General features: G+C 40.3%; 1 protein-coding gene across 2 annotated transcripts in view; it reads left to right on the forward strand.

Annotated features, from left to right (window-relative positions):
* The first annotated feature begins 1,163 nt into the window (after nt 1-1,163).
* Nucleotides 1,164-22,025, forward strand: part of rabgap1l (RAB GTPase activating protein 1-like) — a 113,956-nt gene continuing 93,094 nt past the window's right edge. Inside the window, exons 1-11 of one of the 2 annotated variants that reach the window (XM_058074388.2) lie at nt 1,164-1,312; nt 4,538-4,758; nt 4,993-5,140; nt 6,262-6,475; nt 7,978-8,152; nt 9,082-9,239; nt 9,542-9,652; nt 10,082-10,148; nt 10,300-10,402; nt 13,875-14,041; nt 18,067-18,190. In XM_058074388.2, the coding sequence (XP_057930371.2) occupies nt 4,621-4,758; nt 4,993-5,140; nt 6,262-6,475; nt 7,978-8,152; nt 9,082-9,239; nt 9,542-9,652; nt 10,082-10,148; nt 10,300-10,402; nt 13,875-14,041; nt 18,067-18,190 (1,405 nt within the window). In that variant the 5' untranslated portion in view covers nt 1,164-1,312; nt 4,538-4,620. Of the gene's footprint in view, nt 1,313-4,534; nt 4,759-4,992; nt 5,141-6,261; nt 6,476-7,977; nt 8,153-9,081; nt 9,240-9,541; nt 9,653-10,081; nt 10,149-10,299; nt 10,403-13,874; nt 14,042-18,066; nt 18,191-22,025 lie in introns of both variants that reach the window. The other variant, XM_078789958.1, reaches the window with a different exon arrangement.

A 22,025-nucleotide genomic window follows, 5' to 3' on the forward strand; every position in this document is an offset into this window, starting at 1 on the left:
TAATGCAGTTCGGCGCAGGATCGGATATATCGACAGTCCAGTTATATCGATATTTTTTCAGACTCCCGACAATATCGATATAACGAGACTTTACTGTACATATTGAAAAAAACGTGATGCAATTATATGTGCCCAGTGATTGACTATAGCAATCACCCAAAGTCAGCTGGGATAGGCTCCAGCTTCCCCATGCCACTAATGATGACAAGCACCATAGAAAGTGAATGGATGGTGTGATGCATTTGTGTCATGGAATTTGTCATCCTATCTCTTCTGATTCCAATATAAAAGGGCCATTCCTCTTTACTGACAGTGATGCAAAAAGTTTTACAACTAAAATGACTATAAAAACTATGACCGGTACTCATTATTTGTGTGTTTTGGGTGGATATTATGTGATATGATGTCATTTATTCTACTTTGCCTACACATTTTCTGTCACCATACTACCATGTTTATTCTGAATCTTTCAAATAAATATAGCCGTGTTGTGTTTTTATTTAAATGTATCTAAATATTGGGATATGATACACATTTCGAAGATGAATTATCATTGTTTGTGATCAAAAATATGGTCTGCGGTTATAGTGTACAGTGGCATCTTCTGTTAAAATGTTGGGAGTTTGTGCTCATCCACGTCTTTTTCCATTGTATTTTCAGCAGAAAGTGACACAACTTTATTAGTCGCTCGTGTTATTGAACTTTTATTTAATCCCACTCATAATGCTTCAGAAATGTTGTTTTCTTTGGATGAGGAAGGGCAAATAAGTGTACAGGACACTATTATAAAGTCATTAATTAAATCAGCATTTTTATACTGTGAAAAATATTACATGTTTATAAAAAATACTGCAGTGATCAGTAAATTAAAGTTTTGTCACATCTAGTTATTGTATTGCCGAACTATTCTAAAGTAACTTTACTCGTTACTCATGTAAACAGAATGAGAGGATATTTTGAAATGTTGACACAGAACTCAGCATATGATCAGTAATCTATGACAGAGACACATTTTGACAAATAAAAGTTTGTAATTGCTTCAAATATTGGAACGTTTGTGTGATTATTGCTCAGTTTTGCTGTTTTTTTTTGTTCAATTTTATTTCGCGGGCTGCACTTTCGACACTCGAGCTGAACACTGTCACTGGTCACTTCAAACTATACAATTGCTACGCATGCGTGACAGCACGTGTTCTGCCCTTAACCGGAAAACGTGCAAGTTGAAGCCGAGTGTGATGCATCCTGTTAACAAATACGATCTTCGGTGAACTCTTTGACAGCTAACAGGGAACTCCTCATCGCTTCTAAACAAGTAAGTTGACAGCTTGTTTGTCAACAAATGTGCTCATTTCAACGGCTCTGTGACGTTTGGTCACATGAGACATGTTGAAATCACGTTTCGTTGCACATATTTCCCAATTCGAGGTGGTTTTGGGTGTTGTAGCGGTGTCGCTCCTCTGCTGTAAGGATCCAATGTTTTGGACTTCGAGCTGGTTAGCGTTAGCCAAAGTTAGCTTGACGTTAGCTAGCAAGGTCCTAGCCTGGCACTGGTTGGCACTTCCTGTTTAGCTTGCGCTCACCTGTTCTGTCAAATAACTGCACATTTGTAGCTCATCTGCTTTTACATTGATTTGACACTATCGCGGACGGTAATGGTATAGTTAAGTTAGCTTCAGGCTAGCTAATTTTGCATTGCTGCATGAACTTAAGAAGAGCCCCTTCTTTGTGCTTGTATGTTTGATCGGCCCTGAATACACGTCTCCTATTTAGATTTACCCTAATTACATACTCATTTAACAACAAAAGAGACTCACTTGAAGACATAACTGTCCTGCTGCTGATGCTGAGGGAAAGGCCTGCAGACAAAAGAAAGCTGCAATTGCACAATACTGGTTAACCTGGCAGATGATTCTTGTAGTTTCTTCGTGTAGTGTTTTAATGAAAGTAACTATTCAATGTCATATTCTCTGCATGGGTTTGTTGCATGATATGCGTAGTGGTTATGCCTCTGTGCCAGATACTGCTTATCACAACAATGTGCTGCAGTTGTGTTGATAGTTTTGCATTTGCAGACAAAACAAACACACGCTGGCCACTACAACAAGCACTTTAACCAGATCCAAAAATATAAAATGCTCACTTCTGATTCACACTGCGGTTGAAGTACTAGTGACAGTTTGTTAGTGACTTCTTTCATTTATTTGAATACTGTAAGAATTTGCAAGTAGTGATAATCTATGAAGGTTTACAGTTGAGTGCTGATTTAAATTACAAATAGGGATGGTGGATATGTCAGAGAATCAGAAGACGTAGCAGGAAGGTTCTATGTTTGGCAGGTTTGTGAGTTTTTCGCTATGTTTAGCAAGTAGTCAGACCCCTCTCGATTCTGTCTAGCGAAAATTCTAGCCACTTTTTCTGGTTTTATTGTACACCTGCGGAGGCTTGAACATAAAGACACATATTGCTTGTGAGTGTTGTGTTCATAGGTGGCTCAGTGTGGTCTGTGACAAAATAAAACACAAATAGAAGCAACAGAATATAAATTATTTGTATTTCTAAATATATTACAGATGAGATTAAATTTGATGGAATATTATCGATCCCGTGGGAATAAGTAAATTCATATTTGTTTTGTGTTTCATTGTTTATCTACTACAGCAGTCATAAAAATTACATACAAGTGTGTCTTGTGTTGGATAGAGATTGTTTATGTACTGTTATGTCTGGCAAGAAACAACAGGATCATTCATCTTGCACACACACACACACATACACACACACACACTCCCTGATGTAATGCAGCTTGTTGGCCCAGTGTATGTTGGTTGATGTGCAGCTGGTCCAAAATCACTTACAACTCAGTGTTTCCTCCAAAGTTGGTGGTTGTTTTCCGAGGCTGCCAACTGCGTTGGAGGAGCAGACTAGGCTTCTAATGACTGGGTTCCATTTAGGCCCTTTTCCACCAAGAAGTTCAGTTCAGTTCATTTCATTTCATGTTGGACTGCATAAGTGTACTGTATGTAAATGCAATGCAGCCATAATGACTGCATTATAATCATATGTGTTCTGTATGTTTACTATGAAGTTAGTCACTTGCCTGAAGTGTGTCTATGATACACGCTGATTCTAGCAGAAAGACAGGAAATGTAAGGCTATATCCTGTGGTGCACATCATTTGCTGTTGCTAGCGCTGTTTCTGTTTGGTTCCCTTCAGTAAATAGACCATTATTCTCCAGCGTTGTTCTGGCCACTCACTATAATTGAACAAGTGTGATTGGAGCACATGATCCTGTTGCTAGCCATTCTTTTAATATTAATTGGCAGAGTATGCATAAATGGAATCATGTGTCTGGGATGAATGAAAGCATCCTTTTATGTATGGCCTCTTATTCACACGGGACTACAGTCGTCCCTCTGTCGTCACGGTTAAGTGGTTGTAGACCAACTGGTTATTGTCGTATTCCTCAATACATTATTATTATTATATATTTTTGAAAATGCTTAATTTTGGCCAAATGTAATGCATTATTTATGCATTTTTAAACCAATAATAGGGCGTATTCAACCACAGAACAGCGATAATTTACTAATTAAAAAAAAAACACACGCTTGAGTGGGTTGACGGCATGATGTTGGAATGCATTTATGTCCAAAGCAACAAATTCCTAAAATGCTAGCATCCAGCTGTTCTGTTGGTCCATCCCACAACATTTTTCACATTGGGATTGTCCCATTAGCTAACATGGTGGCGGAGTTAGTACTCCTTAGCACTGCTGCCTCACAGTCTGCTTCAATTCCGGCATGGACTGACTGCTCTTGACATATTGCATTGTACGAGTGACAAACGATGTACAATTTGTATTTGTATTTGTATTTATTTCACTGTATGACTGCAAATGACATTTGTGGCGCGTGCTATTGTTGATGCTCATAATATAATATACACTACCTAACAGGTAATGTAGTAATTCTCAAAGTTTTGTAATCATTAGATCAATAGTCAATGAGTTACATGTACTGTCAATTATTTGCTACAGACATTTTGCTTGATGGAGGGCTTTTTTTTTTTTCAACCCATCTTGCTCAAATTTTACGGACATGCTTTTTTGGTGAATCTTGAAATTTCAAGTCAAACTTTTGGGCCAATGTAATTAATAGCGCATACAACGTCGCAATGTTTTGACAAATTGTCACCCTCTTGTGTGCAATGGTATAGGGATAGAAGAGTCACATGTGAAAAAGAGGCTACACTAGAAGAGTCCTTGTCGTTGCCCACCACAAATAAATTTGGACCGCCACAGATAGCTTCAGCATTATTTATTATTTTTATATACAGAAGTGGCGCTACCTGTTTACGCTCACCCCAAACACATTATAATGGGGCTGTCTGTGCAACTTGTCATTACAATTCTGTACAGTAGATGGTATTATAACTAACACACACCTCATGTTCATCAATGTAGTGAGTTCCATGAAATGAAACAAACACCCGCAAATCAATAACTTCATGTTCTGTCTTATCATCTTATCCAAGTAGGATACCGAGCTGGCTGACCTGGCGAAGATAGGGGAGAGATTCAAAGCTGGTCTCCCCAGACCTTCCTGAGAGAAGAGTCAACCATGGATGACAGCTCCACTCTTCGGAAAGTCAGCAGTTCCACAGAGTCCGTGGCCACCGTCACCAGCGAGGAGTTTGTTCTGGTACAACCCACTGCTACTGGGTCACCTCAAGGCTCGGAGGGCAAACCAAGACTCAAGGTCAGAAACCACAAAACCACAACAGACTGTAGTAGTAGTCCTGGCTACATCATCAGCTCTGTTTTATTATTTAGGGACATGACTGTAATATAGATTATTATAGATTGTTATTCAATTATTCATACAGTCCAAGCAGCTTCCTGCACTTCTCTATCTTAATTGACATCCTCTTCATGGTGTGTTAGCGCTCCTTTTTCTTTTTACCCGCCTTTCTTCAATGTTTACATCCCCCAGATGTCTTGGAACGGGAGTGAGCAGCTTGAGAAAGCCATGGAGGAGGTGTTGGATGATAATGACGAAGTGAAGGTGGAGAAAAGCAGCGTGGAAAAGATGGAGAAGCACAGCAACCCAGAAATCCCAGTCCCGGAGTTCCAACCCGCAGGTGGTGTTCTGGATCAGCCCTTATTTATAATCATTGCTGCAGTTGACATGCAGCAGCTGTCTCATGAATTCAATTCAATTCAATTCAAAATTCCACTCAGGCAAGAAATCCATTTTAGTCAGGCTTTACTTAACTGCAACATTTACCATCACTCATGATGGTGCTTTCGTGAACTGGGAGGAAATGATTTGTTCAAATGTAAGCCAGTCTGCAGTGGAACTTCTTCTATGCTCATTGTTCTCTTTCCTGTTTGTGAAGCATGAACATAGCATCCTGTGCCATTCTGTCTCCTTGTAACGCTGCATGTAATAAAGATGCAATAATCGGTTAAAGTAATGCATGTAATACATTTCACCGCATTTTATAATAAGTTATTACATATTGCAAAGTTATTACAAAATGCGGGAGGATTTAATTACAAAATGCATGCAGGTGTTATTAGATTTAATTACAAAATGCATGCAGGTGTTATTAGATTTTATTACAAAATGCATGCAGGTGTTATTACATAATGATGTGAAAATGTATTACATTCATTCATTCATTTATTCATTCATTTTCTACTGCTTATCATCACAAGGGTCGTGGGGGGTGCTGGAGCCTATCCCAGCTGTATTCGGCCGAGAGGCGGGGTACACCCTGGACTGGTGGCCAGCCAATCACAGGGCATATATAGACAAACAACCATTCACACTCACATTCATACCTATGGACAATTCCTAGCATGTTTTTGGAATGTGGGAGGAAACCGGAGTACCACGCATGCAGGGGGAGAACATGCAAAGTCCACACAGAGATGGAAAAGGGTGGAATTGAACCTGGGTCACCTAGCTGTGAGGTCTGTGCGCAGCCCAAAATGTATTACAGTGTTACATATATTGTTACACGCCTGTTTTTATTTTAATATTTCTAGTCATTTGGGTTTATTTGTTTTCCATTTCTCTATCTAGTAGCTTCTAGTTTCCATGGTAACATACCAGGAATAAACTAACCATTTGGCAATATACAGCTGCACACAAATGTATTATAGAAACTGGCCCCCTATTGTTATTGGTATCTTTTGCAAATAAATGTAACGGTAAAAAAAGAAAACGATGATAACAATTTATGTCTGCCAACAGATGCATCACCACCCGGTCCAGCACCAACTAGCCCCATGAACCAAGAGGAGGATAGCGTGCAGTTCAACAAGCTCTCCTATCTGGGCTGCACCTGGGTCAAAGCCCCTCGTAATGAAGCTGAAGCTCAGAAAGCAATGGCCACTTTACTGGCTGAGAGTGCCATCCCAATCCCCATCACGCTGCATGTCCCCTGTGGACCAGATGGCTCTGTGAGGTGAGTAATGTTGGCAAAGTTAAGTCACAGAATGCGCAGGCGACATGATGACTGCAGGGACATAAGAGATGTGCTGCCTCTCATAGCGTATAGGAATCTACCGAGCTAACTAGTTAGTCTGCATTTTCATTCATTCATTTTTGACTGCTTATCCTCACGAGGGTCGCGGGGGTGCTGGAGCCTATCCCAGCTGTCTTCGGGCGAGAGGCGGGGTACACCCTGGACTGGTCGCCAGCCAATCACAGGACACATATAGACAAACAACCATTCACACTCACATTCATACCTATGGACAATTTGGAGTCGCCAATTGTGGGAGGAAACCGGAGTACCCGGAGAAAACCCACGCATGCACGGGAAGAACATGCAAACTCCACACAGAGATGGCCAAGGGTGGAATTGAACTCGGGTCTCCTAGCTGTGAGGCCTGCGCGCTAACCACTTTATCGCCGTGCAGCTTAATTTAATTCATTCATTCTTTTTCTACCGCTTTTTCCTCACAAGGGTCGCGGGGGTGCTGGAGCCTATCCCAACTGTCTTCGGGCGAGAGGCGGGGTAGACCCTGGACTGGTGGCCAGCCAATCACAGGGCACATATAGACAAACAACCATTCACACTCACATTCATACCTATGGACAATTTGGAGTCGCCAATTAACCTAGCATGTTTTTGGAAAGTGTGAGGAAACCGGAGTACCTGTAGAAAACCCACACATGCACAGGGAGAACATGCAAATTCCACACAGAGATGGCCGAGGGTGGAATTGAACTCTGGTCTTCTAGCTGTGAGGCCTGCGCGCTAACCACTCGAGCACCGTGCAGCTTAATTTATTTATTCAAAAGTTAGAAAATGGTTTCAAAGGGAGTAGTGAAGGACAAAGTAAGGAGCCCAAAAAGTTATACACTTCATTCTATCATATCGGACATGTAAGATACTGTAATGTCTCATTTATGTAACATTACTGACCCGCTCGAGACCAGAATACTACATATTTCTATATGACTTGTCTTTAAATATTTTTTAATATTAATAACTAATAATACTGGATAGTCAACCACGAAACTGTGATCATTGATTAATTAATTATTGAAAAACCACTTGGGAGTGAAGTTTGAACCTTGATGTAGCGAGGCATGACTGTATTGGGCAAAGGTGCACAATGTTTTGTTGCTGCACGAAGCACATCAAGACTTAAATCACATACAGTCAATAAAGGAAAGATAATAGACATGCCTCACCACTCTCCAGGCACATATGCATATGTTGACACCAACAACCCACAATAAAGAAAAAACTTTCGACAAATGGTTGGTGACCACTGCGTTACATCTTTGTCAATTGTCATTGAAGTTAAGAGTGTTTTCATGTTGTATTATTAAGTGATTCATGTCTTTTTACACTATATGACAATTGACAATGTTAAATTGTTCCCTTAATCAGTTTGATTATTAATTCTTATGTGTTATTACATCTTATATGTGAAACCATTTGTCATTCCCCAGGATTCTGGACCAGGCCTCGGGTACAGAGATCGCTTCCTTCCCCATTTACAAGGTCTTGTTTTGTGCTCGTGGACGGGATGGTTCTTTGGAAAGCAACTGCTTTTGCTTCACCGAGAGTTACCGGAGCTCTGAAGACTTCCAAATTCACGTCTTCTCCTGTCACATCAAAGAGGCGGTAAGTGGCATCACACCGGCAGCCGCGACACGCTCGCGCTGTTTGTATCACTTCACGGAATACATCATGTTCATTTAGAAGTTGGAGTGCCAGCTGGAGTTGTTTTGATCCTAATTCCATTTAGTCCAGGCTGTGAATAAGGTCCTCACATGACAACTACTGTTACCATTTTACAATTGTAATGACAAGTTGCACAGACAGTCCCATTATAATGAGTTTGTGAGTGAGGGTGAACATATAGTGCCACTTGTATATACTATAAAAACAATAAATAATGCTGAGGACGAGTGTTTAGCGTGCAGGCCTCACAGCTAGGAGACCCGAGTTCAATTCCACGCTCGGGCATTTCTGTGTGGAGTTTGCATGTTCTCCCCGTGCATGCGTGGGTTTTCTCCGGGTACTCCGGTTTCCGCCCACATTCCAAAAACATGCTAGGTTAATTCAATCCAAATTGTCCATAGGTATGAATGTGAGTGTGAATGGTTGTTTGTCTATATGTGCCCTGTGATTGGCTGGGAACCAGTCCAGGGTGTACCCCGCCTCTGAATGAATGAATGAATGAATAATATTAACATAGTGGTTAATGAAGATGTTCCTCAAACATTAAAAGAATTAAGGTAATCAATATTAGTCAACTAAAGCATCACATCAGTTATGGGATATTTCCTATAATTTATGAATTTGTTTTAATTTCACTTTTAAGCATTTTATTACAGTCCTCCTGCAGGTACACTGACAAGCCAGCTGAGGGCAGTGTTTTATCTGTCTTATACATCATTTCATTGACCAACTTAATTCTATGTAATCATTAATGTGAAAGTCTCCATAATCCTGTTTGCCCTCCACTCATCTTCCTCTTTTCTCTCCGTCCTTGCCCTTCCTCATCTACCTCACCTAACCTTAATCTCTCTTCCCCTTTTTCGATGTAGGTCAGTCGAATCTTGTACAGTTTCTCGACAGCCTTTCGTCGATCTTCACGACCGGCTGATATCAGAGACACGCCTCTGACAAATCCGCCTGACAGCGACCTCTTTATATTCGCTGTCTCTCTGGAGGTTAAGGAAGATGATGGCAAGGGCAACTTCAGGTACTTGGTCAACAGAGATTTGTTATGATAAGACAATCGTTTCAGGAGTAATAGATGGAGTTGTTTTACCTTAGCCTGCATATAAATAAATACAGATGACCTTTTTTTTTTTTTTTTACAAATGCACCCTAATTTTTTATAATAATGATAAATCTGGTGATGAATTTACATTTCTACTATCATCTCCTCTCTATTCATTCCCACTGAGCTGTCAGCTGCTCAGGAAGCACAGAAGGATACCATACTGTATGACAGAAGGTTTGCGTTTAATACCACCGCCCTTTCTTTCTGTCTTTTCACAGTCCAGTCCCCAAGGACAGAGACAAATTATACTTCAAGCTGCGACAGAGTGTTCAGAAGAAAGTTGTGATTACAGTGCAGCAAATGGGCAACAAAGAACTCGGCATTGAGAGGTGAGAGTCAACCATATGATCCAACGTGTGGAAGGTAGCTAATTGAGTGAAAACCATTGAAAAGGATAACTTCAAAAATGATGCACCTGAATATTGATTAAACGTGCGCTTAAACCACTTTCAACTTCCTGTAGTTTCATTAGTCTTATCCACACATTCTTGCTGCATGCCCGCACCAAAGAACTAGGTCATCCTCACCGCTTCCCAGTTGCTTACCTCCGGTTTTCATCACAGGGGCGATAGACAATCTGCCCTTTTCTGTTGTGCGTTTTAAAACATTTTTGAGATATCCTCCATCTGACCACTAGATGGCACCCTGGACTTGAAAGCCTGTCCGGTACTGCACATATGATGGTGGCACTGTTCTTCATTAGAATGTATTTTATACTGAAGGAATTAATTATGCTACGTTTGTGTCTTCCTTTTTAGGTGTTTTGGAATGCTACTGAGTCCAGGACAGAAAGTTTGCAATAGCGACATGCATTTGCTCGACATGGTAAGAACTGAGGCATCATGTACTTCTTTGTCAAATGCAGACGTATGAACTCATTTGTTTATCTTCCTGACTGCATAAAACCTTGTAAACTATTTACCAAAAATAGAGTTAATAGTAAATGAACCAATGTCAATATTCATCACTTGCTCAGGAGTCGATGGGGAAGAGCTCAGATGGAAAAGCGTATGTGATCACAGGAACATGGAACCCCAATATGGCAGCCTTCCAGCCCCTGAATGAGGACACACCAAAAGGTTTTTCTTTCGCTTACTGTCATTTCTAGATTACAGAACACACTGGTATCTAAGCCACACCCACTACATGTAAAGAGAAAAATAAACAAATATACATATAGACCAGGGGTCTCAAACACGCGGCCCGCGGGCCAAATGTGGCCCGCAGGACACTAGTTTGAGGCCCCCGCCTTGATATGAAAGTTTAATAATGATATGGATGCTGTATGGTATCATGTACCCAGAAAAAATTATTACGTTTGATTAACGTTCATGTTAAAGGTTAAATAACTCTTAATAGTTATCCTCCCTATCCGTGTGGAAGTGGTAAGTTTTTGGCTATTTAAGTTTAAAGGAAATAACTTGAAGGCTACCGTTTAGGTCGCTAGCTCTCTAGTTTGCGAGTTAGCATGTGTCTCAAGACCCTGCAGTTGCGCAATATGTTGTAAATAAAAAGAGTTTTGTCATGTCTACAGGGCTCTAATAATACTTTGTTAATTTTAATTATAAATCCTTATAAATAATTTGTCTACCCACCAACTATATGTGGTTTCTTAAGTTTTTATTATTTGGTGTTTTATTATTATTATTATATTTGTTTATTACTGATTGATTGATTTTTATTCTTGATTTGTTTATTTATTTTTCATCTTATTTTGTGTAGAAAAATAAAAATTAAGATATTTGAGAACAGTGGAATGTTTTATCAGAGCTTTTCTTGTAGAAAATCGGAACAAAAGCAAAGTTTATTAATTTTTCTGTTTTTAATAAATGCGTTTTTTTTTTTTTTTGGGAAAACCTGATGTGGCCCAGCCTCGCCCAGGCCCTAGCTCCAGTGGCCCCCAATTAAATTGAGTTTGAGACCCCTCATATAGACCATATATATACCAATCTGTAGGCTGCAGGTGTTGTGGCATGGGATATTTATACATAGAAATGTGTTACACAGAGTTTTTTTTTTTTTTTTTTTTAACTGCGTAAGCACGGCTGGTTAACCATTAACCTACCAGAAAAGTCAGTCACAGCTGTCCTCCTCTCGGGAAGTAAACCCACAAAAGCCTCCCTCTTCAAGTGTTGGAATGAAACAGCCCCTCAATACCCTCCCTCAGCCCCCAAGGCCGTGCTATCCTCCTCAGCGTGCAGCCCTCCAGCCCCCCTGAAAGCTGCCGGAGACAGTGGACCTCCTGGCACCGCTCCACTTTGCCAAGATCCATTGACAGACTCGGGCAAAAGCCGCGAGATCGATCACTTTCAACCTGAAAGCCGCATCACGTTCATTCATTCACCACTCCATTCATTGTCCATGATGAGTAGGGATGTATTAATACTTAAATATTCATACTAGCTCATAGGCTCTTTAATTGATTTTCAAAAATATCTGCGCTATAAGGATGATTTAGATACCAAAATGTTAGTTTTGTCAGTCTACTGTATATATGATTCCCGAGAAAGGCTAGTATGTACTTTAGAGTCATAGTCATCAGTTTCCTGCTGCAGAAATCATTTGTGTGCTAAAGGTCACCAGTCATAGTTTTTATTTGGATCGTGTTCACATTGTGTTAGTTACTATTCATTGTACAGCTTAACATGTAGTCTTGCGTCAGGCAGGTCCTGTGACCCATAGCATGTCAGAGCTTGGCAGCACCTTTTCCCACACGAGCATGAACACACCGTCGAGCAAATGTGGATAATCACTCATGTGAGAAACTGAATTAAATGCAGCAGTTGGCGATTATTATTTAATTTTATTTTTTTTAATCTAATTCACTTTGCACTTTCGCGTTTGCATCATTCGTGCTGTCATGTGGGTCACTGAGTTTTATACACATTGCGCTTAATGACTTTGTTTTGCCTGACTGAGCTCTTCATAATGTGAGAAAACTGGGCTTTTTTCCCACTTTATTAGCAAACTTTTATGGGAAAATGAGTTCATCAAAATATTTTAATTAAATTGTATTCATATCTCAATCTAATAAGAGTCTTAGATGCTTTTCGTTCATGTTAAAGAAGTTGAGAAAACCAAAGTGTTCAAAATCACATTTTAGGCCGTAATATTGACTTCATTTAACCAATTTGAAAATGCTTAATGCAGAAAACTGCAGAAAACATCAACCCCCCCGAGTCTTTTACTTAAAAAAAAAAGTTTTTTTTGATGATGCCAGTCTACAATAGGACAGATCATGTTTGAAGCAGTTTTAAGCCGGAAAAGCGACCACAAGGTGTCAGAATTGCATTTTCTAAGAACTCGGCCTGCATCTCTGCCACTGAAATACATGCTGCATAGCAACCAGGAAGTGAAAAGGCATCTCGCCATGTTGCACGAAGGAGTTTACGCATTGAAGGGAGATTTTTAACGGCTGCATACACTCAGTTCAGTTGCAAATGTGAAAATTGTAAATAATTTATGTTGTTTTATTTGTAAAAAAAAAAAATATTTTCATGTATTACGACCATATTTTTATGTTGTTTTTGCTGTGTAATAATTTTTTTTAGACATTTTGGCTCTATATATGACAAAATTTAATTTGAATTGTATCTTTTGTTGAGAGCTAATACTTTGCTGAAACCTGTGTTCTACTGCTGATTACTAAAAACCGGAAAATGGTCGAAACAAACTTTTTTTTTTTTGATGAAAGATGAGAGTCTAATATTTCTTTTGGTATCTATCATTGTCTATGAATTCCGAGAACACAGTATTCGTTTACCTTTAAAAACATGGCAAAATCATCAAAAATGGCTGGTACCGAGGGGGAGGGCTTTTGAAAAATATGCTATTTTAAAAAATCTAATAGGCCGTATTCAACCAGTATGATTTATTATTTACTACATTTTTGAAAAAGGTGATAGAAACGGATCTGCAAAATTGAGTGATGCTGATGTGGTGAGAAGAAAAGTTAAAATAGCAACTATTCTCATCCATACATGCACACACACAAGCAATTAATAGTCTCCAATCAACTTTATTTGCATGTTTTGGTATGTAGAGACAACCCAGAGTTGCACCGTAAGAACATGAAACCACAGGATGTTAGACCCAGGGCCTTCATGCTATGACTGTCATCATAAATCCTCTAAATTATGTCACAAACATAATGTTTTCAAATTAAGTTTTCTAATGACTAGATTTTGTCGATGATGAGAACATTTTTACCCAGTATGATCTGGTGGCTGGCGCAGCATGGCTGCCAGGCTGCATTGCCTCACTGAATCCATTAAAGCCAACAAATTAGAGAACGTGGCAACTTGCTGACTGGATGACTCAGTGAGTTTGACTTCAAGGTGAGATGGCAGGTCTGTCAAAGCCTTCTTACTTGAGGTATTGCAAAATCCACTGCACACGCATGCACTCTGTTGTTTGAAAACTGCCTCGGATAAATAGTTGGTACTCACAGATCTTGACTGAACCAATGTTAATATTGCCTGAGAAATTTTTAAAATCATGTATCACCTCTAGCAATGCTTTTCTTCTTTTTTTTTCCCCTCCACTGTACAGACAAGCAAGTTTACATGACCGTAGCGGTGGACCTGGTTGTAACTGAGGTGGTGGAGCCAGTTCGCTTCTTGCTGGAAACTTTAGCCAGGGTTTATCCCTCAAATGAACGTTTCTGGTACTTCAGTCGCAAGACCTTCAGCGAGACCTTTTACCTCAAACTCAGACAGGTAAGACTGCATGAAGTACATTTGGTCAAGTCACTGTCCGAAATAAAATAATATAAAATGGTCCACAGATCCTATGGGGTCATGTGAATGGGTTTTTAGTGACCGACAATCAGTTTTCATTCATTCATTCATTCATTCATTCATTTTCTACCGGGGGGCGGGGTACACCCTGGACTGGTGGCCAGCCAATCACAGGGCACATATAGACAAACAACCATTCACACTCACATTCATACCTATGGACAATTTGGAGTCGCCAATTAACCTAGCATGTTTTTTGGGAATGTAGGAGGAAACCGGAGTACCCGGAGAAAACCCACACATGCACGGGGAGAACATGCAAACTCCACACAGAGATGGCCGAGGGTGGAATTGAACCCTGGTCTCCTAGCTGTGAGGTCTGCGCGCTAACCACTAGACCGCCATGCAGCCATCAGTTTTCAAGTTCAATTGCTAGCATGATTATTAAATGTAGATTATTTATTCATTCACTAATTATTAGTATCGATCCCACCCTCGGCCAACTCTGTGAGACTGAGTGGGGAAGAAGGACAAAGTAAGAAGACAAAAACATACCACTTCCACACTGAATGGGAGGATACTTTTTTTTTCTCCACGTCATTTCCGACTCTACACACCTGGCTGCAAGTTAAGGTAGTATAATGTAAGGTAATGCCTCATCAATGTAACATTACTCGTGCCTAGTAACCAGAATACTACACAGAATACTACTAATAACAGGTCATAGTCAACGAAACGGCAATCATTGTTTGATTCCCGGATAAGAGTGACTTTATAGCCATGACTGACATGTACTGGTAATTTGTCCTAAGAACAATTTGCACTTGGTCATGATTTTTTGCTGTTTCCTACGGCGCTGTTTGTATTTCAACATCAAATTTGCAGTCAATTTTGAATCTTTCCTTCACCTTCCCAGTAATATGCTGTATTTATGTGGATTTCCTCACAACTTCTGTGGTTAGAATGTGCTGTGAAATGAAAGCACATTGTCCAACACATTACCATCCAGTTAAAAAAAATAAAATAAAACCGGAAAAACTAAAAGACTACTACTTTAGTGAGCCATGGGGAGCTGGCAAAGCAGTGGAGTGTGGGTAAGCTTTACATTGTAGCAAGGTAATAAGTGGCTCGGTCTCATTATTGCCGTGTTGGTAATTAATGGCGGCGGTCTGACTTGTACGCCTGATTGCCTCTGGAGTTATCTCCTTTAGTAAATGGAAGACCGGTGCACAGGTTAAGAGCTAATTAAAAGATAATATTGTGTGGTGAGGAAGATGTCAATCAGGACACATGCGTATGAAGTACGTCATTTTATTGTCCCGTTTTACCTGAAAAGATTCACAATTTAAATATTTCTATACATTGTTCATGAAATATGTGGCGTATATCTTACATTCTCATTTGATTTGTTTATTTTTTTCAGGCAGATGAACTGGTATTTAAACCTGAAGTTGAGATAAAGTCAAAACATGCTTAGTTGTTGCAGCGTTCAATCACCCCCATGTCATATAAAAATCTTGTAAAAAGATAACTGTACAATGTTAAGAAAATAACAAAAATAAATTTCCCGGGATCACAATAGATGAAAATATGACTTAAACTGTATTATGGAAAGCAGGAAGTGAACAAATGTAACAGTTACTGATTGTAAAAGTACCAGATGGAGGGGTAGGATTTAATAAGCTTTGCTTCTTCCTACTCCTTTTGGACATGTGGAACTGGGAACTGATTATGGGATGCACTCAATTGTAATCTGATGCATGTTCAAATGAAATAAAACCATTACCATTAAGTTAATGAAATAGAGGCAAATAAAACCTTCTTATCACTGATAACAATCATGATGTTTGGATACCACATCAATTTTAGATATCGATACACAATTTTCCCCCATAAATATAGCCTAGCTGCTTGCTTTGCTTTTGGTGTGTGTTAGAAACAAAATGGAAGGTGTTCAAGGCACTTGTCACATTAATTAACACACGTGATGGCGGAGGACACGAAAGGGAACAATTGCTGTTGGATTTCCAAAGTTTCTGTACTTTGGCAATATTGTCTGTTTAGCAGAAAGCACATTAATAATGACTTCCATCGCAAATCTTTTCACAGAAGAGTACAGTTACAGTTAATATTACAACCAAAAATTCCCTGCAAAGCGACAGAATTCCAGGATTTTTGAAGTGTATTTGCATTTTACATCAGACCAACATCCCATTAGGTCCCTTTTTTTTTTCTTTTGAGTTAATTCAGATCACAGCAAAGCAAAATCATGCCCTGTCTGTTTGGATTTATTCTAAAAACTTGCCATATGTTATCGTCTTCCAATTTTTGTTCTCATCAGTGACTTGAAAAATGAGATGTTACTCGAGTGGGTAGATCGATACTGCATCAAAGCTCATTGATCCACTTTAGCAGGTGCAGGAGAGAGGCTAAAGCATTACAGTGAATAGACTAGGAATAAACATCAGGTGCTTATGACACCCATAGTCAGGTTTGCTTGTGTATTTCTTTTCCTGTGCACTTATGGAATATATTATGCTCTTGGACGGAATCATAAAATGTGTTGGAAAAATACTACAAGTTTACCTTTAAAGTCACTCCTAAGTAAAACCTCACATTGTGTGTTGAATGTTGAGATTTCAAATTCAGCTGAAAATTCACCTCAGCTTTATCTTCCCCAGAAAAAAAATATTTTCATAGAAGTTCCAAATATCATAGATTGGGTGGTACCTCTGTTTTCATTCCAAAACATAACACGAAAACCGAAAAATATGAAAACATAATGTAATCCTTTCTGGATGCCCCCCAAAATATACATTTTTAAAGTTTTAAATTTTAGAGAAATTAGGGCGGCATGGTGGTCAAGTGGTTAGCTAGGAGACCAGGGTTCAATTCCACCCTCGGGCATCTCTGTGTGGAGTTTGCATGTTCTCCCCGTGCATGCGTGGGTTTTCTCCGCGTACTCCGGTTTCCTCCCACATTCCAAAAACATGCTAGGTTAATTAGCGACTCCAAATTGTCCATAGGTATGAATGTGAGTGTGAATGGTTGTTTGTCTATATGTGCCCTGTGATTGGCTGGCGACCAGTCCAGGGTGTACCTCGCCTCTCGTACGAAGACAGCTGGGATAGGCTCCAGCACCCCTGCGACCCTTGTGAGGAAAAGTGGTAGAAAATGAATGAATGAATATTAGAGAAATTATTGATGAATTTACATGCAAAATAATGACATACAACTGTATGGGACTTATTTTTGATGCAGGCTTAACTTACATGCAACTTTGGCGGTGGCATGGTGGATTATTTAGCAGTCACACTCATTAAAAACCGCACAGAAAGTGAGCGAGCAACACATAGTATGGTTTGTTTGGGCAATTTCGTGGAACAATACAGTACAGGGCATATGGACTAGTTTATGTGCAATGTTTATGTGCTGTATGTAAACTGAGACAGTGTATGAAAACCAAGGCAAAATGTTTTGCCGAACACTGAATCATACGAAAATAGGGGGATGTTTAGCTAGAACATTCATTCATTCATTCATTCATTTTCTACCGCTTTTTCCTCACGAGGGTCGCGGGGGTGCTGGAGCCTATCCCAGCTGTCTTCGGGCGAGAGGCAGGGTACACCCTGGACTAGTCGCCAGCCAATCACAGGGCACATATAGACAAACAACCATTCACACTCACATTCATACCTATGGACAATTTGGAGTCGCCAATTAACCTAGCATGTTTTTGGAATGTGGGAGGAAACCGGAGTACCCGGAGAAAACCCACGCATGCACGGGGAGAACATGCAAACTCCACACAGAGATGGCCGAGGGTGGAATTGAACCCTGGTCTCCGAGTAGTGAGGTCTGTGTGCTAACCTCCAGTAGAACACTGAGATTCAAATTATGATAAAAAGTCAAAATCATAGAAGTCGACATTGGGTTTTAATTCTACAACAATGTATGTACAATGCACTGCAAAAAATGTTGTGTGTGTGTGTGTGTGCGTGCAGCACGGAACAGAGAGGACAGGCCAGAGTGATGCTGTGTATGAGGTGGTGAGTCTTCAGAGGGAGGCAGAGAAAAGCAAGGAAGGACAACTGGCCTCACCCGCCGAAGAGGAGGAGGCGAATGATGGTAAGAGTAGCCACTTTGCTTACTTTAAGTTGTTTTGCCGTGATACAGTATCTAATTAGTAATGCAGATAATGTGTCACGCTTAAGCACCACAACTATATATGAGATCATAAGCACACATTCCGTGCTTAACAGTGTCAGTTGCATATAAGTTACCTATCTTTTGGGATGAGTATGTGCATGCAGGTAGCTTTTCTTTACAACTCGCCTCCACCGATGCAACACATGACAATAATGACAATAACCATAAAGTACGTGTGTGTGTGTTTTCTGCAAGTCGCCTCTCTAAGAACACCATCTTTGACACCATGCTGAGACATATCATCATCATCAGTGTATACTCTGACTTACTCCAACACAAATACGTTACGAGAGACTGCCTTTGCCATTCAACCCCACCCCATCCATACCCATCAGTCACTCACTGCCACCTGACCTGAACTCAGACAGACCCTGAAACTATGCATTGACATTTTTAAATGCCATTCTATGGATGAGGGGTGTCCTAAATGTGTGACCAGGGTGGGGCCATTTGCGTTCCACAGCTGATTTTTAATGGCCCGTGACGCATTGTAAAACTAAAAACAAGAAAAACACAGCAACAGCAAAGTTGCAAATATTTTTTTTAAAAAAAAGTTAAAGTTAAAATGAGATTTTATGAGAATACCATTGTAACATAATGATTAATGAACTGTTGAAACCTGATTGGATGTAAGACAACCTGAATAGTCCAGTTGCAATGCCCTGATAATACAATGACCTGGATGAATGAAAATAAGTCATTCATTCATTTTCTGCCGCTGGGGGGGGCAGCCAATCACAGGGCACATATAGACAAACAACCATTCACACTCACATTCATACCTATGGACAATTTGGAGTCGCCAATTAACCTAGCATGTTTTTGGAATGTCGGAGGAAACCGGAGTACCCGGAGAAAACCCACGCATGCACGGGGAAACTCCACTCAGAGCTGGCCAAAGGTGGAATTGAACTCGAATCTCCTAGCTGTGAGTCCTCTGTGCTAGCCACTCGGTCGCTGTGCAGCTCAATTTCATCAATGAATTCATTTTCTACCGCTTTTCATCATGAGGGTCGCGGGGGTGCTGGAGCCTATCCCAGCTGTCTTCGGGCGACCAGCCAATCACAGGGCACATATAGACAAACAACCATTCACACTCCCATTCATACCTATGGACAATTTGGAGTCGCTAATTAACCTAGCATTTAGTTTTCGGAATGTGGGAGGAAACCGGAGTACGCGTAGAAAACCCACGCATGCATGAGGAGAACATGCAAACTCCACACATAGCTGAGGGTGGAATTGAACTCGGGTCTCCTAGCTGTGAGGCCTGCGCGCTGCCGTGCAGCCATAAAGGTGACATATTGGGAAAATTCCGATGAGAAACAAACACAGCAAAATAATGTATTTTTTTGATTTAAGATTATTTAAAATTGTCAATTATTGCTGTTGGGCGGCACGGCGGTCTAGTGGTTAGCGCACAGACCTCACAGCTAGGAGACCAGGGTTCAATTCCACCCTCGGTCATATCTGTGTGGAGTTTGCATGTTCTCCCCGTGCATGTGTGGGTTTTCTCCGGGTACTCCGGTTTCCTCCCACATTCCAAAAACATGCTAGGTTAATTGGCGACTCCAAATTGTCCATAGGTATGAATGTGAGTGTGAATGGTTGTTTGTCTATATGTGCCCTGTGATTGGCTGGCCACCAGTCCAGGGTGTACCCCGCCTCTCGCCCGAAGACAGCCGGGATAGGCTCCAGCACCCCCGCGACCCTCGTGAGGAAAAAGCAGTAGAAAATGAATGAATGAATTATTGCTGTTTTTTTTCCAAATTAAATAAAGACTATATAAATATTAATAATATGCTTTTCCATCTATATCATATTTTTCTTCAAACATATACTGTATAGCTTCTTAGCATATCGACACATATGTTGGTATCAAAGCATTTTCATTTGTTTTAGAAAGTTTGGACACCCCTACTATAGACAATAACTGCACAGCAGGATACACAACATGGCCAATGCCAGGGTTTTAATCTTGAATAATTTTACCTACCTGAAGTACCTAAATAAAAGGTTGCACATTCAGTTCCCAGTTGCACCCCCCCCCACCCCTGCTGTTTTCTTCAGCAAGGTACTAAACTCTGCATGCCGCATCATAAATGTGTGAATGAGCTTCACTTCCATTCCAAGGCAGCAAATGCCATCATCTACAATATGTTAATATTACAACTTTGGAAAAATGCATTGGGTCCACACACAGTAGAAGAAGAGGTGTATATCTCTGTGTAGTATGGAAGCCGTTTTATTGTGTTTACGCTAAAATATTTTTGCTGGGATGCTTGTACAAGCTGGAACTAAACACAGTTTCATTTCGTGTTATAACAAAAAGCTAAATTTAAACTAGAAAGGTATTCTTTAGTGTGCGCATCTCCATTAAAGTGAAAAATTATGTTGTCTGGATACCAACATAAATAATTACTGGCAAACAACAATAGAAATGCAATTTCCCTTGTGAAATTAATTTAAAGCAGAGTAGTCAATGTGCAAAACTTTAATGATCACAAGAGCGAAGCAAATGACCATGAAATGCTACAAAGATGCTCTGCTTAGTCTCCAAGGGTGTGATAAATTAAGCCAACACTTCACACAAAAAAACGAAGATGCAACTAACACAAAATTTCTGGAATAGACATCGGCCCTTCGCAAAATGGAGATGAATTTGTAATAACTTGCCATCACTAAAAATGTATTATTAATGTATTTTTTGTAAAAATCACAGATGTGTACAGTGCATTTTTGTCACCATGTTTTAGTGGGAGTTCAAAAAAATGGCATCCCAAAACATTAGAAACTATGTTAGGATAACGATTATAGTCTTGCTGAAGCAGGGCATAATCAAGGGAATAGCAAATGTTTAGTACAATTTGGAGTCGCCAATTAACCTAGCATGTTTTTGGAATGTGGGAGGAAACCGGAGTACCCGGAGAAAACCCACGCATGCACGGGGGAGAACATGCAAACTCCACACAGAGATGGCCGAGGGTGGAATTGAACCCTGGTCTCCTAGCTGTGAGGTCTGCGCGCTAACCACTCGACCGCCGTGCCGCCTCCCAAAGGGATTAATAAAGTATTTAGTCCGTTTGTCTGTCTGACTTGTAATCATGCGGCCCCTTTATTCATTCATTCATTCATTGATTTTCTACCGCTTTTTCCTCACGAGGGTCGCAGGGTGTGCTGGAGCCTATCCCAGCTGTCGCCAGCCAATCACAGGGCACATATAGACAAACAACCATTCACACTCACATTCATACCTATGAACAATTTGGATTTGCCAATTAACCTAGCATGTTTTTGGAATGTGGGAGGAAACCGGAGTACCCGGAGAAAACCCACGCAAGCACGGGGAGAACATGCAAACTCCACACAGAGATGGCCGAGGGTGGAATTGAACTCTGGTCTCCTAGCTGTGAGGTCTGCGTGCTAACCACTAGACCGCCGTGCGGCCCTTTTATGTTATTATTAATATTATTAATAAGACTGTATGCAACTGACTCCAAACAAATATAACGTTACGTTACTAATAGTGGTTTAAAAGAACAGATTGTACAAAAAAAAAACCACAACTACGAGTTGAAACTTCCATGTTCGTAGCATGTGTGCACACACAAAAGCAGTCTCAGATAAGCCACCGACAATTTGGACTCATTGTGCGGTTATTATATATTATGTACATTCATTTAAAGCTGATGTCAGTAGCTAAACTTTGCCAAATCGCTATCATTAGCTGACAACAAACCATAGTGCTAGTGCA

The sequence above is a fragment of the Doryrhamphus excisus genome, linkage group LG4, assembly GCF_037039965.1.
Source record: "Doryrhamphus excisus strain RoL-2023G ecotype Guam linkage group LG4, RoL_Dexc_Guam_v1.1, whole genome shotgun sequence".
In the NCBI taxonomy this organism is placed as follows: domain Eukaryota; kingdom Metazoa; phylum Chordata; class Actinopteri; order Syngnathiformes; family Syngnathidae; genus Doryrhamphus; species Doryrhamphus excisus.